Genomic DNA, 21,203 nt, shown 5'->3' on the forward strand with positions numbered 1-21,203 from the left:
ATCAAAATTCCTATCATATGCAGGGAGAGTTGTGCTTATAAAAAGTGTCTTGACTGCAATTCAAAACTTCTGGGCTCAGATCTTTATTTTGCCAAAGAAGATTAATCAGTTCATTGATACAATATGTAGAAGGTTCCTATGATTAGGGAATGCATAGCCTACTAGGAAGGCACTGATTGCTTGGGAAAAACTATGTTGTCCAAGAGTAGCAGGTGGCTTGAACTTTACTAATGTAGAACTATGGAACAAAGCTGCTATCTGCAAGTTACTATGGAACATATGCAAGCAGAAGGAAAAGTTATGGATACAATGGGTTAATGCTTACTATATAAAAGGGAATACAGTATGGAGTACCACACCTAAGAATGCATCTTGGGTCATTCAACAAATCTTCAAGGCAAAGAAGTACTTCGAAAATGCTGGCTACACTGAACAAGAGGTGCAGAGGATAGACAACTTCTCAATCAAACAAATGTATAAAACCATGCAGGGGGAGTTTCAGAAGGTAACTTGGAGGAAAATAATATGTAACAACTATGGACTTCCAAAATAGATATTCATATTGAGAATTGCAATTCTGGAAAGATTGGGAACAAAGGAAAGATTAGCAAGATGGGGAGTAAATATAGAGACCACATGTGCACTATGCCAACAAGAGACTAAAACAGTTCAACATTTATTCTTTGAATGTGCAATGACTGGAACAATATGGCAGCAACTGCTGCATTGGCAAGGAATACAGAGGAAGAATTTGAAATGGCAAGAAGAACTGACATGGATACAAAGAGTAGCAAAAGGAAGAAATGGAGGAGCAGCTTTATGTAGAATGACTTTAGCTGCTGCAGTTTACTATATATGGCAAGAAAGAAACAATGTCATCTTCAAACAGAAAAGAAGAACAGCGGCAAGCATAGTCAGAATGATTATTCAGGAAATCCACATTAGAACCACCATGTTTCCTAGGTTAGAAAGGACTATGACCAATGTAAATTGGTACCCCGATCCAATGGAACAGTGATAGAGGATAGGAAAGTAGGAAAGTAGAATTGTAGAAGGATCCAAACTGGGGCTGCATGTGTAGTGGGGTAGTTTTGCTCGTTTGTTCTCATGTACATATTTTTACTTGGTAAATAAAGTCAATTAATTACCAAAATAATAATAATAATAATAGTACCAAGCTCTTTAATTCCGATAATTAGGAATAGGATAAGTATGATTTAAAACACTTAACCTAAATCCATTGGAGAAAAAGTCAGTCTACCAAATATTTGGGGGTCGTTTATTACTCCTAAATAGTACTTTATTTTAGTTACTTTGTACAAAAAAACGAAAGTTATGTTTGGTTGCCCTTTCCATGGGGGGGGGGGGATAGGGATAAATAATACATGGATAACTTATACAATAAGAGGTCGTTTGGTAGCTGGTTAGGATAAAAGTATCCATGTATCCGGGGCAACATAACTTATACAATATTTGGTAGCCATTAGTTATTTTGTACAAAATTCAGCATAATTAATATCATGTTTGGTTGTCATTTTACAGTTCTACATAAATAATACATGTATAAGTTATGAGTCAATTTGTGTATTATATTATGCGGGGTAGAAGATGGAATAACTAATACATGTATTAATAATACATGGATAAAATATTGAAATGACAAATTTACCCCAATTACTTTACACATAAAGACTTCCTTCTATAGATTGGTTAGTATCAAACTCTGTGGAGAGCAAGCATGGAGATATTGATGGCTCACTGCTAGGCTCTTCCTCTTCTCAATCTACTAGAGACAAAATAAGTAAATACATATTTTACTTTAGAATTTATATAATGTATATCAATTTCTAATACAACAAATCAAATATTCAATAATAATAATAATAATCTTTGCGCAACTAATCCATGTATAACTAATACCTTCATAACGAATCCCTTCATTACTTATTCTTGCATACCTAATACCTGCATAACTCTAACCCACAATCAAACGACTCATAAATTTATGCTAATATATGTATTAGTAATACATGGATTATACAATCAAATGACCAAAAAATATTTATTTTAAATTACACATTATATAATTAAAATAAAGTAAATATTAACAAAAAATAATCTTTACATTACAATCCATAAAATTACTAATCTATGCATTACTAATCATAACATAACTAATCCCTTCATAATTAAATTATGCATAACTAAACCCCTACATTACTAATACTTACGTAACTATAACCAGCAACCAAACGATCCCTTATTAAATTACATGTTTACATCAAATCAAGTAAGTTAACCTTAAAAATCAAAATAAGAAAAAAATTTCATATATAAATGATAAAATGTGTGTATCGAATTTCTTCTTCAAAAAATTAACAAAATAAATATAAAAAGAGAGTTCAACTTTCTTCATTCTGCACCTGCACAGAAACTCATACGAACACGACACAGTGTGATCTCTGAAAATGAGTCCACATTCTCTTTAAGCCTTTCCCAAATGAAGTCATCTTCAATTTCAAGGTCAGTAAGTTTGATTTCCTCTTTTGGGGTTTAAAGAATGAGTCAGATAAAGAATGAGTCAGAATATGTTACTACTAATTAATCTCCTCCTTTTTTAATTGAATTCTTCTGGAAAAACTCTTGAATTGGTTTCTGTGACTTTGGTCTTTGGTTAGTTCTTTTGAATTATATTTTTTATATATATACTTCAATTTGTTGCAGGAGCTGAGCTTTTGAGCCACTTTTACTAAAATGGCAAGTTCTGGGAAAGAAGATCAAGATCAAAGGTACTGACCTTTCTGTATGTAACACACACACACATACATAATTGTTTACTAGTGCAACTGTTTTATAATACAAAAGCCCATTCATATTTTTTTCCATGCAATTTGGGGATAAAAAATACAAATCAATGGAATGGGAATGGGGACTGATATATTTCCTTTAGAAAATATAGGGAATTTCTAGTAATTCTACTTTTATTTTTATCATTATATTATTTTGTATGTTACTAGCCTGAAGTGAGCCTATATGAAGTAACATGGTCAGTGAGGATTCGTATAACCGATCCCAACTTGTATGGTACTAAGGCGTAGTTGTTGTTGGTTCAGTTCTAGGCAGTGCAAAGAAAACAGTGAAATTGGAATCCATTACTTTGACTCGTCACATTATGTGTAGAATGCTCATCATAGGGAGGAAAAAGTAATTATCTATATGAAGATTGTTACTCTAATATAACAAGGGGAATCTTTGTATCAATTGAAGTTTAACCGGAAAAGAATTCTTTTTTGAGATTGTGGTTCTTTTTTGTAGTTTGGAGCTCTCAGTTATGAGGCTTATGTGTTTAGTATGGATCTGCTGAGAAAACAGTTAGCTGAAAATCCATGTTCTATGGGTTTAGTTACTTTAGGAATAGGTTAATTGAACTCCTAATAAATTTCTCTATCTCATTTTTACGATATTAGCAATCAGCACAGAAGAAAAGATATGGCGATAAAGAGTCATTTTTAAACATAGCTCTGTCATGTAAGAGGGTTGGGAAAATGACTGCTTTTATATCGCTTTTTGGTACCGTCCCTTCTTGTCTATATTTTCATTCATGTGGTGCTTATGCTTTCCTGAGACGAGGGTCTATTGAAAACAACCTCTCTATCCTCACAAGGTAGGGGTAAGGTCGGATACACACTACCTTCCCCAGACCCCACGGTATAAGATAATACTGGATATGTTATTGTGTTTTATCATGTTCTGGTAGTTTCTGATTGGAGAACTGGATATTCTAAACTAAGATGTATGCCGTATGCCTTGTTGTTCTCTGAGATAGTATATTAAGCTGCACTAGAGTAAACAGCATACTTGAAAGAGTCGTAACTTTTTTACTCTATTATTAATAACTAAAGGGGCTTCCTCAAAAAATCATTGATTATTAAGTTTTCGAACTATAAACCAGTACCATGGAAGAAAGTACTTCATGTGAGTTTTTCTTAGTTATAATGGTTATTTACTTTTAAAGAGTAATATTGTATCGGACAGTAGTTTAGGTCCAGTGGGATATATGTGCTTGAAATTTAGTCCTTAATCTCTTAACTATAATCCTTGGACTGTAACCTTGAGTAAGTGTGATAGTTCTATTGAAAGATCAGCTAAGAGTGCAAGGCTCAATTGTTCAAATTACCATGCAATAAGACTCGATGAGTGTGTTAAGCTCTTTATGAGGTAAACACTAAAAATGACCTCCCCTCGACAGAAAAAGAGAAATGCAGGGATTCCCAATTGGAGAAATAAGAAGAGATGGGGAATTTCATATCGATTTTCAATGCATAACAATCTGGACCAGCTGCTTGTACAGATCCCGCTGCATCATCTTACATGTTATATTCCAATCAATTCAACAGTTTAGTCCTTATGCTTTCAACTATGTTGATTGTTTTAGTTGAAAGAGTTAGCTAAGAATGGAAGGCTCAATTTTTCACCATACAATAAGACTCAATGAGAGTATACAGCTTTAAGGTAAACTTCTGAAACAGCCCCCTTCTACTGAGAGAGTATAACAGAGGTTTGTGATATATCAATTGTCAAGGTATAGCAATCTGGACCAACTCTTGTACAGATTCAGATCTCGTGGTTATTTAGAAGCGCGGGACCTTCTGCCGTCCTTTTGCATGTTATATTCTAATAGTTTTGTCAAAATCACACATCATGGGATGGTATTATGTCCTTTTAACCTCAGTGTGTCAGATGTTACTTTCATGTAGATCTCAATATTTTTTAATTCCTTAACCAGGAAAATCAATGGCATGGAAGATTCTAAAACAACAATTGAATTTCTCCGGGCGAGATTATTGGCTGAAAGATCTGTATCACGAACAGCAAGGCAGAGAGCTGATGAACTGTCACATAGGGTTAGTCCTTTTGTCGAATTCTCTTTTAGTACGCAAGCATATAACACCACAAATTGAGTCATCGCTCCCAGCACAGCCCACGCCTAGCTTACTCTTATTTTTCGATATCTAATTAATTCATTTCCACTTCCAAAACTGTCTGCCCTTCAAAAAAAGAAAAAATCATTTCAATAAACTGTTTGTGTATGTTACAGGTCTCAGAGCTCGAAGAGCAGTTAAAGGCCGTGTCTGTACAAAGAAAGAAAGCTGAGAAGGCCACAGCAGCTGTTCTGTCCATATTAGAGAACCATGGAATAAATGATGCTTCAGGGGAATTCAGTTCAGGCTCTGATCAGGAAACAAGCTTATCCGACTCAAAAGATGCTGAAAATAAAAGAGAGGGAAGGAAAATTTCGTCAAGCGTGAAAGAGGAAGAAGATGATGCGGACACATTCTCAAGTTCCGAGATTTCATCTTCTCCATCAACTGCCAGAAGTTTGTCGTGGAAAAGTGACAAAGGTTCTTCGCGTTATTTGGACAGGAGGAAATACACCGGTTCGAATAGGAGGAGATGTAACTTTGCACCGTCAACGGGCATCTCTTCTTCAAAACGGGTTGGCAAATCATGCCGACGGATAAGGCGCAGGGATACCAGGTCGCTCCATTTAGAATTACACGTCATATGAGTTTAAACAATTCCGTTAAACATTCTGTTAAATACTTTTCATAAATTATTTGATACAAAAGACTTAAGGTTACGTGTTCAGCATTTACTTTACAGTTTTATATGCCTATACACAAACCGGACAAAAATACATACATTCATATACATACACCTACATTCAACCAGCACATATATGATAACGTTGCTCTTTTTTTTTTTTTTTGGATAAATTACTTTAAAACATTACTCATTTTGCACCTATTTCTTTTATTGACCAGATCAGCTAGTGATGAGTTACAAAATAGTTCTGCTGAATGTGCCTCTGAGGCTCGCCCAAGTTCTGCTAACAATGGGCCTCAATCATTGACGGACGGTGCTGGTAACAGTGATGCAAATCAAGTGCAAGTGACTGCATCAGGTGTGTCAATAAATGGAAGACGAGAAGATAAGAGTGATAAAGACATGGAAAGAGCTTTAAATCAGCAAGCGCAACTTATAGGGCAATATGAAGCTGAGGAGAAAGCCCAGAGAGAATGGGAAGAGAAGTACAAAGAGAGTAACAGCTATACACGGGTATATATTTATATATTTCAGCTCATACACATTTCACATAATTCATCTTTTCATATTTGCTAAGTAACTGGGCGAGATATTTCTCCTTTTTCTGTTAAGAGTGTTGGTAATATATATTATTTATTAGCAAAATAATAAGAGAAATTATAATGGAGCTCTCCCTTTTCTGAAGATTTCTGTTAGCTCTACTCAGCCTCTTCTGTTACTGTATGTAATCTGGGAAGATAGACAATCTAGATTAGTTGTTCATGTTATGGCTAGTTATAGATGTGATTATATTCTAGTCCCAATCCAATTTTAGTTTTAGTGTGATATCCAGATTTGCTGACTAAGTTTATCGGACTATATATTACTGATTTTAGCAACTTCTAGGATTATAATTTGCATTGGGCTAGTGATATATTTGTTATTGTCATCTATCCATGTTTGAATGTAGTCGCGGACAAATAGATTTTGTGATTTAGAATATATGACGTGATTGTGTGGTTCACTTGAATACATCTATCCTTTCCACACGTTTTTATGCCCAGATGTGAAGAGTGACTTGGGAAGTTTTTACTGCTTCCAAAATGTTATACCACTTTTTCTAACCTTGGCTCCAAACCAGTGTCTGGTTAGGAGAACTAAAACAAATGAGCAACCAGCATTTTATAGAAGCCGTTGCAACGGAGATCATTCTGAAAGATGAATATGCTAGAAACTGAAGTGCTACTCATATTGCTATTTGCTGCTATTTGTTTTCTTGACTTTGCTTTAGTCTGGTATTTACCTGCTGCATAGATAGAGAATATGAGAAGATAATGCATATGTTTGTTAAGGCGTGTCACAATTAATCTCATTCCATTCATCTTTCATTAAACCACTCAGGATTCGTGTGATCCTGGGAATTACTCGGATGTGACTGAAGAAAGAGATGACTTGAAAGCATCTCAGGAACCATGCTTAGTTGGACGAACCAGTATGCAAAATCATGCAAACAAGGATGGAGAAGCCAATGTTCCCTCTACTGAGAAAAATGGAACTACAAACAATTCAACATCTACCCCACATGTCGATATGGGCAGCTTGCAACATAAAGGAAGCAGCAGAATTATTAAATCAGATTGCCCAGCATCAGAGTTTGCACGTTCGATGTCTAATGGGAATTATTTAGAAAATCACAGGCAGTCTTTTCCTGTGACTTGTTCCCCCATGCACCCCCTAGTACATACTACCTCGTGTTCTGGAGGTAGCAGTTTGCAAGCAGGACAAGGTTTTCAAAGAGGTTATGAACTTGCCTTGGTGTCTCATAACACTTCGAATGTTGTAGGTTCTGTCCTGTGGGAACTTGAACAAGCTAAACATTCATTGAGTGAACAAATCAACAGCTTACCGCCATTAAGAGCTGGATCTTCTACCGTGATCATGGAACATTCTATTCCTACCACTAGAATTCAGGACAGATCAGAGATTCCTTCCCTTTTCAGAATGCCAACAGATTTTCAACTTGAAGCAACTACAACTGCCAGCTACCCGGGATTGGCCCCGAGATTCAGTTCAGCAAACTATTCTCCTGAACCTGCCTCCTACACATTCTCTACAAGTCCTTACATGGAGTCTCAATCAAATTCGATTGCCAGAAATAGGCTTTCTGCCGTTTCAGTGAGACCTTACCCTGAGGTCTCTTCTTCAGCTCCTTCATATAGGCCTATCTCTGAGACTACCTTAGATGCAGGCCTACCATCTTCAGTGACGTTTAATCCTAACTCGAGTTCACATGTTCCCTTCTCTAGCAAATTTACGTACCCGACCTATCCCTTGTGCCCAGGTGTGGTGCAAAATTTATCCTCAGGTGAAGTATTCTCAAGAAACCTTCCAAGAAATGAGACAGGTATACCGCCCTCATTTTCCTTTCCAACCTTGTGCCCAGATGTAGTGCCAAAATTATCGTCAGGTGAAGTGTTCTCGAGGAAATTTCCAAAGAATGAGAGAGGTATACCTCCCTCATTTTCCGTCTCACGTTATGATACTCATATCAGACAAAATATGTATAGTAGTTGATGTTCTTCATAATGCAGATCTTGGTTAAGAGTCTCCATATATACCTCAAATATTTTGAGAAGAGTTTACATAGGTTATTGTTCTATAGTTTGTAACTTTGTATATCATTTCTTTACTTGCCTTTTCTTAATCTTAGCTGAGTTAGGGGTCACAGAGAGACCTCAGCTATATACCTTTTCTATCTAATGCTGTTGTTGTATCCTAGATGTGTTGTAAATTTTCAGAAATAAATGAAATTTATCAGTAGGTAGCTATTACATATGGAGTAGTTTTCATTCTTTTGATTTCCTTCCTGTTCCACTTTGCCTCAGGTCATTTTCCACTTTTTTTTTTCTTTTTTTCTTTTCGTTTGTGAGGGTTGGAATTTGAGGCAGGGACATTTTGTTAATTGTCTAAAATTTCCTCTTGGGCGATGCTTGGTAAAGACGAAAAACTAACAGAGTTTAACTAATCGTGTAAGAGAATTTTTACATTAGATCACTTAAAAGATAACTACGTGCAACTGCTCATAATAAGCGAACTAATTACTTTGAATATAAAGCAGGCAACATGTTATTTAGGTTAAATTTCACTGAATGTGTAAATATTTTTTATGTTGTGCATTGTTAGAGATGGAAATCTCGAGGAAACAGAAAAGGAAAAGGAGAACTTAAGAAAGGAAACAGAAACATAAAAGAAATGTGTTGTTTGAGTCTTTTTTTTTACTAGTCAGCTTTGACTAAATCATCATAGTTCATTTGCTTGTCAAATTCAACTACACGTTTAGTAAGAAGAAATATTCCCTTGTCCCACTAATATATATATATATATATATATATATATATATATATATATATATATATATATAGGGCCAACCAAACAAAATCATCCATAATCAAAGCAAAAACTTCATTTGAACAATAGAGAAACTGTCCACATATGATCACTTGAATTATAGCACCAGAAACAAGAAACATGTCATCAGAAACAAGCACTAGCAATACTGGAAATGATTTTGACCTTGAACATAATAAGAACGAAGATCGGCCTAATATAATTCGATGGAAGTCAGGAAAAATGGTTGATCCCAAGCTGCTAGAACTCTTGGAATCATTTAGGGAACTCTATGTGAAAAGAAGGAAATTTTTCAAGAAAATCTTCCCTGTGAATTATGAAGAATCTGTGGAGGTGTTCAAGAAATTAGAGGTTGCTATAAGGAAGAACAAGAAGATGAAAAATCAAGCTACAGTAAAGAGAAGCTTGAGTTTTGGAGATGAGTCTAATATAAGACTTGAACGATTCAAGATTAAGACTCCTGTTGTCATAGTTGCTGGACCAAATGGTCAAGACAAAAATGGCCAAGAAAATAATGGTTCCAATAATTCTGGCTAGACCTTCCTGAGCCGAGGGTCTATCGAAAACAGTTCCTCCACCTTCACAAGGTAGGGGCAAGCTGGTTGAGTATGCACTACCCTCCAAGACCTTACTTATAGAATTACATTGTGTCTGTTATTGTTGTAATTCTAATTAGACTGAGAAAAAAAATTACCGTAAAGCCGGAGGTTGGAATTTTGTCAAAGAAATTTAAAATTATGTTGAAACGTTACATGTGATAGTGGAACCAATGACCCATATATAAAAAATTTGAATCTTTTTTGCCTCTATAATAGAAGTTTCCTTGTACATTTAATTTTTCGGCAAAGGAAATTCATCTTGTGATTTAATGATTTATCTTCCAGTTCAACAGCTTAGTCATTTGAGCATTACTTCATTGATCTGTGATTAGGGGATTGTTTTTTCTTTTCCCACTTTGTATATTCTTTATTAATTTGATTATTTTTAAAAAACTTTACATAATTATATTTTAATCTGAAAATGACATTATAAGATCAGTTCAAGCTATATGTACATGAGCTTTTTATATACAATAGTTTGTTGGAAAAATAACATTGTATAGCCGCTCTCAAAATAATAGCCGAAAAACGTATATTTTTTGTATATATATGTATATACATTATGTATGTTATATACAAAAAGTATACAAAATTTATACACTTTTTAAGCTACCAAATATAAATAGTTTCTGGCGCGGGCTAAAAGTAAAAAAAAACTCTAGTTTGTTTTCCTTTCATGTTACTTTACATATTTATGAAGAATTTTTCTGTTGAATATAATTTCTTCAGCAAATGTCGAACAATAACTTCCAAACGGTACAATCCAATATATGAAGAGGTTGTTGCCCAACTTTTTTCCTTCTCCCAAGAGTGATACACTGAAATATTATCTTTGATTTTCCACTACGTATTCTCTGCTTAAATGGATAGGATAATGGAAAAGAAAAAGCTTAGTACAATAATAAGAGAAACTTTTACTAAAGTTGTTGTGTATTATAGTGTCTATAGACTTGTTATTCGGGTGTTTAAATGTTGTTGAAGGAATTGGTTGTTCGAGCTATCAAAGGTGAAACCAAACCCCCCCCCCCCACCCCCCACCCCACCTCTCCACAAATGTAACCTTGAATTCCTTTGGATCGTGAAATGGAAAATAGAAAATGGTGAATTCAGATCGTCTTTCTTATTTGGGGTTTTTTACGGGGTCTAAAGTTGTATGTACCGTAAATTATGTATCTTTTGCATATTAGAAAAGGGATTTTTACATAAATAATCTGTCGAATTCATTGTTTACTTCAGTTTTTCTAGCCAGTATTCATAGATTATACAATGATTACATAAGATTATATATGGATTATACATATAGTATACATCCGCTTGTTATTTTAAATTTTAGCGCTTAGGTTGGCGGCTATTTAAGTTAATTCTTCATTAGAAACTAAGGGTTTATTTATAAAACGTGAATAGTCCAGGAGTGTAAAGTTCATACAGCAGGCCGTATTGGGGGTTTAAATTGGAAAAATTGTAGTCCAGGAGTGTGATAGCAATATCACATAGTTTAAGTACGAATTTACAAAACGTGAATAGTTTAGGGTTTTCTTATGAATTAACCCTAATTTATGATTGAGTTTTACGTGGAAGTCAAGTCATGATCTGTTGAATGGGGTGAGGCTTCTTTTTCTTTTTCTACATAATTCTTGATATTTCGATGCAACAATTTCTGATTGGTGAAAATTAGGTTCCAACACTTTATAAAAATCTACACTTGCTTTTTTATTATAATTATGGATGCATGTATTCAAAATATTGTTTTTCTTTCGATGTTTCTACTAATAAGATTTAAAAAGGTGAATTAAGTTTAAAAATAATTTAGGTGGAAATAAGTATAAATAAAATTAGCAAATAAAATTACTTAACTAACTACTTAATATAGCAGCTAATTTATATTTCCCGCCAACTTCACGAGAAACCCTAAACCTAATTCTAGTTTCCAAAGGCTTTCAGCTCATGATCATCGCTCAAGTGTTATCCAAAAACTAGAAGGATTATATTTTATAAACCCTCTATATAATCTTCATCACATCACTCATTAGCTTCATCTAATTGTTCGTTTTCGTGTTTTTTATTCTCATCATCACATTTAACTCTCCCTTTTTGTTATCTTTTTGCGTATTATATATATATATATATATATATATATATATATAAGTGAAATACGAGTATAGATAGAATGTTACCAAAAGCTAAGCTTCCGATGGGTTTTCGATTTCATCCCACTGATGTTGAGTTGATAAACTTTCTGAAACGTTACGTGCATCGCGGAATTTTGCCACCTGATGGTGATATTGAAGTAGCAAAAATCGGAGTCACAGAGCCATGGCAAATTTTTGGAGATTCAAATTCGAAGGAGAAAACACGTTACTTTGTTTCTAAATTGAAGAGATTCAAGAATTCAACTAAGAAATTTTCAAGGACAGTTGGGAGAGGAACTTGGAAAGACCAATCAGGTGGTGCACCTATTAAACATGGATCGAAGAATATTATTGTTGGCTTTAGGAGAAGTTTGAAATATAAAAGTAATATAGTAAAGGAGCAGAATGATAAGTGGTTGATGAAAGAATATATTTTGGCGGAGGATTATTTTAAGGAAAGCAATGAAGATATAATCGTTCTTTGCAAAATCAAAGACAAAAAAATGAATGAGAAAAAAGTGGATGGTAACGAGATCATGGAGGAAGAAGTTGACGAACTAGTCACTTCTTTATCAGGTAGTAACGAGGAAAAAACTTGGAATTGGGAGGGCGATTCTTCCGGTGCACTGACCGTACCCATAACCGACACAGGTGAACAAGTAGAGTATATTGAGGTACTTGAGAGAAATCATCATCAAGTTACCAACAACGACATGAACCAATTAGCCCTCGTAAATGACGTTTATGATGTGATGCACACAAATGAAGCAAATACTTTGATCACAGGCACTTTCGAAAATCAAGGATTTGAAGCTTATGGACAAGAACAAGCTAACTATTTGGCAGCTGGGGTTGAGCAAAATATTGATTATCAATATGCAGATTATAGCAACGATTGGTTCCTATCAATGATTAATTTCGAAGTATTACCAGAACAAGATTTAGGGATGCAAATAGATAAACCAATTAAGTGATCATATTAGCTTGAATATAAAAGCTTTTCTTTTACTAGTGAAAATTAATGCTCTCATTGTTCCACTTTTATGACATTATTATTTTTTAGGATTTAAATATAGTTTTTCTTTGATTACAACGTTTTGATACATAGTTTAAATGTTTTTAAAGATATATAAATTGCAGTTTGTAGTGGTATTATTTCTTGTTTTCTAAGTTTTGCAGTGTGTTTTCACGTGAACTTTGACCTTATGCTTCTACTCTTTTTTCTCTTGATATGTGTGGTCATCTAAGATTTGAACTATACGGTTTGAGTTTAGGGTTCTACCACCACTTATTTATTTTATTGGGTTCGAGATCAATTATATGTATGTATTGAATGAATTTTTTAATGCATAACAAGGTCCGAACAAGCTATTGGATTCGAATGAACCCATAATCTATCATTTATATCCGTCCATGTCAGCGCTATATATAACGAATTAACGATAACCAGATTTTCCAATTGCGAGAATATTTTTTTCTAGAGGAGGATGATGGTCGAAATACTAATACATTTTCTTTTTTATTTCTTCTTTAATTTGATGGCCACTTTATTTCAGTTTTTATTTGTGTTCATAGACTTATATTTGATAGGGTAATACAAATTAAACAACAGCTAATACTTTGTGATGGCAAAGTAAAGGATAACACGCCTAGGGAAAAACAGAAAATACTTCAAAAGTATGTGTCATAAATTAGTATTGTTCCTGTATAGAACTATCTGTTAGCATTGTATATTTCTGGTGTTATATTAAAACTGTTTATTAGATAAAATGCTCTAGTGTCATTGAAATTTACGTGACTCAACTTCCCAGAATGTAGTAGTTTTTTATAACCCCCAACTTTATTTTACCGCACGTAGATTTTGATGTAATAGGGGCTGAATCTCTTCGTTCAGTTCCAACTATTGTACTTTGTTAATTTTCTGTTTTTAATAAAAGCCTTCGCTCTAGCAAAAGAATTTGAGATTTAGGTGTATCTTCCTAAAAATAAAGTACAAATTGACTGAATCGAACTGATTTAAAAAAAAAAAAAAAAAAAAAAGGACCAAGACCACTGCGATTGTTCAAAAATGCCTAGCCTTGGTTATAGAAAACTAGTATAGACCACACTGGGATAGTTATCAGAAAAAATATTAGGTAACTTCTTTTCATCTGCTTAATTTTGGTGGCTAGAATTACTTGTTATATGTACTGGTGAAAGGTAGCAGGTGTCCTGTAAGATAGTCATAAGAGATGTGTATAAACTTATCCAGACACTACATCATTAAAAAATAAGATCATGCAATTAAAAAAAAAACTATATCTAGAAACGGGAAACTGCAGCCGTGGAAGCAACGTATAGCCATGGCTTCCTTACACAATTCATCAAGTTTTCTTACACGTTATAGAAGAACTAATTAGGGCTTCATCCATCCCCTAATGACGAGCTATTAATAACGTAAGGCAATATCTTCATCAAATGAGCTTTGAGGAAAAAATAGTCAAATTTATGTTTAAAAATGATATGCTGTTAGATATAGAAAATAATTTTCATTCAGGGATGATACGTACTTGCGTGTATTTTGTAGGAGTACTTCATTTTAAGGCGCTTTGACTACGACAATGCTGCAAGTATAGCTAGCGTTGGAATATATTTTTATGTATTTGAAATTACAAGATGGATAATGTTTGTGACATCAGTTCTACGTAAATATTTTTGTTAATAGACAATTCTCATCTCTTGTTTCTCCAATCAACATACACATACGATTTTTTTCTTGTTTGGACGGGTGTCATTAGGTAGGGAGAATGTAGCCTTTCCGCTACAGATTCAACTGAATTCATAAATTTTGATACGGATTATGAACTTCTATATAAAAACCTAATAAAATTTTAACAAATATTAGATTTGAACTATAAATTTTAACGGTACAATGCTAAAAAGTTTAATAGATAAACTATATTAGATTTAAATCCCGGATCCACTTCTTTTTTCGGTTGGGTTGACGTACATGCAGAACTTTCTTTTTTCGTTTTTTTTCTTCATAATGTGTGTCTCTCTAAGATAAATTTGTTAATGCATTTCCATAGCCCTATAAATACGCGTAGGCAGCAGAAATCACCTTATGCACAACTATCTATTCTCGCAAACAAGCAAATCTCAATCATAAATACATCCTATATATTGTCCTACCCTTCGACTATAAATCTAGTTAAAATCATAATAAAAGAAGAAGAAAAGAGCCAAGAAAGGCGTTATATGATGATTCGATGGAAGTCAGGGCAAATTGTTGATCCTAGGTTGCTTGAACTCTTGGAATCTTTCAAGGAAATCTACGTTAAAAGAAATGAATTTTTCAAGAAAATATTTCCGGGAAATATTTATGAAGATTTTGTGCAAGTATTCAAGAAATTTAGTGATAAGGCCATATGGGAAAACAAGAAGGTGACTACTATGCAAAGAAGCTTGAGCTTTGGGAGTACTACTCCAAGGGAATTCACTGGAGATGATCAATCAGAGCTGAGGCTTGAACGTTTCAAAGTCAGCACACCCCCTGTTATGGTGATTGGACCAGATGGTGAAGGTGGTCAAACTGATAAAGGTGACAAAAGTGGCTACTTTTGAAAACACGGGCGAAGGTAGAGGTTAACTTACGGGTTTGCTCGAATCTAGTAGATTTGTCTTAAATCGTGTATTTATGTTATAAATTTAAAATTCGGTTAGTATAAGAATTTGAAGTCATTGCTGTAAAATTCAGAACCCATAAAATCAATATCCTGAATCTGCTTTTAACAAAAAGTCAAAATCATAATATCAGTAAGGCTTACAATTTACAGCTTGTTTGGATGATTGTTGCCTATTGTATTGTATCGTATTGTTATTTTAAATATAATATTTGTTTTGATTATCACTTAAATTTTATTGTAGCGTATCGTTAAATCCATCGTTACGTAACGATGAAAATTATCACTTTATGCAACGACGAATTTGGTGTGGTGGTGTCCTTACCTCGCTTTTTTTCTCGCATCTTATCCTTTCTTATTATTAAATAATTATATTTTATCCTTAACCCTACTTTTTATATAATATTCTACTCTATATCCTATTTTTTCTTAGTAATATTGCAAGTTTATTCTTCATATTGTTGGTGCGTGACATCATGAAACGACGAAAAATAATACAATCTATCCAAACATTGTATTCATCAAACAATAAAATACAATGCAGCACAACAATACATTATAAAACGATATGTAACAACAATCCAAACAAGCTGTTAGCGATACTAATCTATCACGAAATAATTATTGAGGGCAAGTGCAGTTCTCACTGCTCCTTCCCTATTCATGTCCCTAATGTTTGTTGTGTGTATATATATATATATATATATATCATATTTTATTAAATTGGGATTGTAATGTCTTTTATGTAATTTCGATTGATTTTTCTCACCCTTTTATGTTATTTCGTTGATTGCTCTTTTGAATAGGAGTTTTAGAGATAGTCTGTTATCTAGATCTAATGCATTTATCTTGTCCTTTCTAAAGAGGTTAGTACGGATAAGGCCTCTTCACAACCAACTCAGATTTGATTTAATCTATTTATGTTGTAATGTAATCCCTAATCACATGGATCTCATCTTATCCTAACAATATAGCTTTTGTACAGTAAATACTAACCTCCAATAATGAGAAGGCATGTGTGTGAAAATTCTTATAACAATTTGAGTTGTTTTATGGTATCAGAGCATCTCAAACTCCAATGAGTTAAACCCATTTTTTGGTCCATAAAAATGGTTTCAGAAATTCAAACCAACTCATCTTTTATAGCAAACAACTCAACGTCTCCCTCACTAGCCTCTCCCTCACTAGTTTGTTCAGTTATCCAACCTTCTCAATTAGTCTCCTTCAACCCAACATCCTAACTATCACTTAAGTTAACTGGAAGCACCAATTACTCCGCATGAAAAGCCCAAGTGACAACCTTGCTCTTCGGTTATGACTTAATTGGCTATATTGATGGATCTTCAGAGTGTCCTGCTCAATTTATCATTGAAAATAATCAGCAGCTTATTAATCCCAACTGTAAATTCTGGCAGCGCCAAGACAGCTTGGTACACAATGCTATAATGGCATCTGTCGATCACTCTATTGCTCATATGATAGCTCATGCAGTGACGACGAAACATTCATGGGTGATACTTCAGACAACTTTTGCAAGCAAATCACAATCCAGAAATTTTTGCCTTCGTGAAATTCTTGCCAATCTGCGAAAAGAAGCTCGACCGGTTGCTGACTACATGAAGGAAATATAAAAACTATTGTTGATGATCTCGCCTCTGGTGGATCCCCATTAACCAATAAAGAACTAGTTATCAAAGTACTTAGTAGTCTTGGACCTGAGTTTCAGGAACTTTCAGCAGCTATTCGTGCTCACGATAATCCTATATCTTTTGAGGAATTATATGATAAAATTCTTGCTCATGAAGTTTTTGTTCAATAATCAGAGCCCAAAGCTGCTGCTCCAGTTATTGCAACCCAAATTTCAACCAGCGTGTTTCAAACGCCTAAATTTCTCAGCGACCAAAACTACAATAATGTTGGGAATCAAAACCCACAGCGATGCAACCAAGGAGTTCCAAATTAAACCATACCTCTAATGGCAGGAACGTTACTAGCCAAAATCAATCCTCCAAATCCTTTGGATGCCACATCGCTAAAGGTTGTCGCTCTCAAACACACAACAAATATGAAGCTCAGGCGAATATGGCATCTCGCTCCTACAAGAATAATGATAATTCTTGGATCATTGATTCTGGCGCATCTCACCACATGACAGACAACCTTGGGAATCTTACTTCTATAACAGAGTTTTTGTGAACGTAACTGTGTTAAAACAAAAATCCGAAAAACTGTTAGAAGAATAAAGAAATGTATAAAATAGTAAAGAATCAGAAATATTCCGAGTCCACAATTTTCTTGTGCATCCTTAAGGAATTTTAACCTCCTCACACGTTGCCAAGGTAATGGATTAAATCCTCCCAGGATAAAACGGAATAAACCTTCCTACAATAGTGGCAATACAAACTGCAGGATACCAACGAACTCAAAGAACGGAGCAAAATCACACTTACGAATTTGAGAGAGAGAGACTGCGAAATTAGGATGCAGTATATTCAGAAAGAAAGAAGTTCTAGAGTGTTTTTCGTATGTAGAAGATGCAGCCTTGCCTCAGAATTTATAGGCAAATATCAGAAGAGGTGTCTGAAAAGGCGCCTTTTCAGAAAATACGCGGCCTACCGCGATTCTACCGCGATCGCGGCAGAACCGCGGCCAGATAGGCTCTCTGAATTTGACTGCAGGCTCTGACTGCCGCGGTCGCGGCAGAACCGCGGCTAGCGAGGCCCTCTGAACTTTCAGTAGGGTTCTGGCATATTTTCAGCAGTGACTTGGCATTTAATTATTTATTAAATAATTAAATAAATTTTGTCCAAAAATAATCTTATCGATCATTTGACAAATCCAATCCAAAGCCGAAGCCGAGCCGAGCGAGCGACGACGACGACGCGAGGGTTCATTCTCTTCAACTCCTTTTAAGAGCTTTAAGAAGTGAATCTATATATAAGCATACAAATGTAATTGTCCCTCACCAATGAGGGACAAAGTGCAAGACAAAAGTTCACTTCTTCAAATTTTCATTTTCCCTCTATTTTATTTCCCTCCATTTCCAATTCACACTTCTTCTACTTTAAAGCCCAATGGCTTAAAGTCCAACAGTTTTCAGGCAGTGATGACATAGTCATCGGAGATGGTAACAGTATTTCTTGAAAGCTGAAGTGGGTTTGGGGAATGGAAGAACAAGAACATCTTCTTTACCACCAAAAATGGTAACATAAGACCCTTCTTCACTCATGTTTGTCATCTGCTCGTGAATACCGTCCAGTCAAATCTTTGTTCTTTTATTCTTAAATATGGGTGCTAACCAGATTCCTATTTCACATATTGGCAAACTACTCTTCATTCTACTTCTTCCACTCGTCCTTTCACACCTGAACATGTTTTGTGCTCGCCAAAGTTAAAATGTAATTTACTTTCAGTAGCTCAATTTTGTCGTCAAAATCTAACTTCTATTGAATTTTTTCTTATTCTTATCTTATAAAGGATTTGAGCACAGGCGCGATACTACTTCGCGGAAGGAGTAAGAGTGATCTCTATGAGTGGCCAACCACCAAGCTTCCAGTCAAGTCCACTACTGCCTCACCACAAGCCTATTTTGTCGTCTCACTACCACCAGAGCTAAACTTATGGTATGCAAGGCTTGGTCATCCTCAACCACGAATAACCAAAACTTTTATATCTCATTTTGGTCTCCCAGTAGCTTTTTCAACCATTTTTTGTAATTCATGTCTTTGTAATAAAAATCATCAACTTCCTTTTGGTAAAACTTTTGTTAGAAGTCATAAAGCCTTTGAAATAATTTACTTTGATTTTTGGGGACCAGCTCCCATCACTTCCTTTGATAATTTTCAATTTTATGTTCTCTTTGTTGATCACTTTACAAAATATACATGGTTGTTTCAATTAAACACAAATATGATGTTACACAAATATTTATTAATTCAAGAAACTAGTTGAGAATTATTTCTCCACCACAATTGGTACCTTGTATACTGATGGAGGTGGGAATATCTTGGTCTCAAATCCTTCCTTCAAAACTCTGGCATTCAACATCTTGAGTCCTCCATACACACCTCAACTTGTTGGTATAGCGGAATGCAAGCATCGTCATGTTCTTGAAACAACACTTACTATTCTTCACCATGCTTCTCTCCTTCAAGTTTTTGGTCTCTTGTTGTTCAAACAGCAGTGTACCTTATAAATAAATTACCAACTCCCCTCCTCAAAGGAAAGTCTCCCTTTCAGACTTTGTTTCACCATTCTCCTAACCCTCAGAAGTTAAAAGTATTTGATTGTGCTACCCTTGGTTACGACCTTATTCAAAGCACAAACATGACTCAAAAATCCGTCCTTGCATGTTCATGGGTTACTCATCATCTAATAATAGTTATGCCTGTCTTGATCCAACCACCAATAAAATCTTCATATCACGCCATGTAGTGTTTGTTGAGTATAGTTTTCCATTTGTCTCCATACATACTGATCTAACCTGTCACTTTTCCGTATTAACAACTGCATGGTTATGTCCCTCGACCCCATCACCTATTCCTCCAACCTCCACTAGTATTCCAGCTAATCGTCCATCCCCTTACCTCCAATTACTCAGGCCACTCATGCAAGAAATTCTTCAACCTCCACGGACAGTGTTGCCATCACATCTCCTCAAGATCAGGTACATTCTTCTCCATCTCCCTCCTTAAGCTCTACTTCTCAGACCTTGGCTTCACCACCAACTATCTGCCCAAATTCCCAAACCCTATCAGCTCCTCCTCCACGATATATTATCACTAGATCCCAAAATAATATTTTCAAACCCAAGCAGGTATTTGATTATCTTGCTACAAAATCCTCTTCTCCAGTGCCCTTAACTCCTAACACCTTCAAACAAGCACAAAAGTATCCCAAGTGATGTAAAGCATTGAATGATGAGTATGCTGCTCTTATGAGAAATAGAACGTGGTCACTTGTACCATCTACTTCTGCTCACAATATTATAGGTTGTAAATGGGTGTTTCACCATTAAACATAAACCTGATAGTTCCATTGAACGCTACAAGGCTCGTCTTGTAGCAAGAAGTTTTCACCAATGCCGAGGAATTGACTTTCATGCTACTTTCAGTTTGGTAATTAAACATACTACTATTAGACTTATTCTTTCTCTGATTGTGACGTACAGATGGCCTCTGCACCAACTAGAGGAAACCGTGTTCATGCAGCAACCACAAGGATTTGTTGATCCTTTGCATCCAAACCATGTATGTCGCCTTCACAAGCAAATTTATGGACTTTGTCAAGCTCCCTGTCAGGTATAATGCTCTTAAGCAGTTCCTCCTTTCATGGGATTTCAAGAGGGCTGTAACAGTCCTCAAATCTATAGAAGTTTCAGCATTTGCTAAATATAGAATTTAATTTTTTTCTTAAATTATACTTCTATTATGAATTTAAATCCTTGTAATTGATTTTGAGTTACTTCTCTATTTATAAATAATTGGATATACAATTGGGAGATTATTAATAGTTTTAATATTATTAATTATTAAAAGGTATGATTAAATACTAGTTAAGTAAAAACCAAAAAAAAAAAGAAGGGATCACGTGCCTTAACACATAAAGGGCTGTGGAATGCAAAACTTTAAGCAAAGTCTTATACCAAAAAAATAGAACGTTGTTCTATTTACGCAACAACCGCAAGGCACGCAGGCAACAAAAAGAAAATTCTAGATTTCTTTACAAATCACTAATTCTTGAACTCAGGTATATAAAATTTCTTATTGTTAATTATCCTGCAGTGGTAATAGGTAAGAATTGAATAGTTAATTCCCTTG

The 21,203-nt window shown here is 34.8% G+C and overlaps 2 protein-coding genes across 2 annotated transcripts; both read left to right on the forward strand.

The window, feature by feature from the left end:
- Nucleotides 1-2,377: 2,377 nt before the first annotated feature.
- On the forward strand, nucleotides 2,378-8,417 carry LOC104213475 (uncharacterized). Its single transcript, XM_009762981.2, has 6 exons — nucleotides 2,378-2,523; nucleotides 2,725-2,789; nucleotides 4,787-4,904; nucleotides 5,099-5,538; nucleotides 5,826-6,120; nucleotides 6,988-8,417. Exons 2-6 carry the CDS (start codon nucleotides 2,755-2,757, stop codon nucleotides 8,158-8,160), a joined length of 2,061 nt encoding a protein of 686 aa, XP_009761283.1. The 5' UTR covers nucleotides 2,378-2,523; nucleotides 2,725-2,754; the 3' UTR covers nucleotides 8,161-8,417.
- A 3,343-nt stretch (nucleotides 8,418-11,760) lies between these two features.
- On the forward strand, nucleotides 11,761-12,696 carry LOC104213476 (NAC domain-containing protein 41-like). The gene has a single exon (XM_009762984.1). The coding sequence runs from the start codon at nucleotides 11,761-11,763 to the stop codon at nucleotides 12,694-12,696; it is 936 nt and encodes a 311-aa protein (XP_009761286.1).
- The last annotated feature ends 8,507 nt before the right edge of the window (nucleotides 12,697-21,203 follow it).

Source organism: Nicotiana sylvestris, chromosome 5 (assembly GCF_000393655.2).
Source record: "Nicotiana sylvestris chromosome 5, ASM39365v2, whole genome shotgun sequence".
NCBI lineage: Eukaryota > Viridiplantae > Streptophyta > Magnoliopsida > Solanales > Solanaceae > Nicotiana > Nicotiana sylvestris.

Coding starts and splice junctions, on each gene's coding strand:
- LOC104213475 (XM_009762981.2), top strand. CDS start 2,755: ATGGCAAGTTCTGGGAAAGAAGATCAAGATCAAAG. Junction 2,790..4,786: donor AAAGAAGATCAAGATCAAAG/GTACTGACCTTT, acceptor TTCCTTAACCAG/GAAAATCAATGGCATGGAAG. Junction 6,121..6,987: donor AGAGTAACAGCTATACACGG/GTATATATTTAT, acceptor TAAACCACTCAG/GATTCGTGTGATCCTGGGAA.
- LOC104213476 (XM_009762984.1), top strand. CDS start 11,761: ATGTTACCAAAAGCTAAGCTTCCGATGGGTTTTCGATTTCATCCCACT.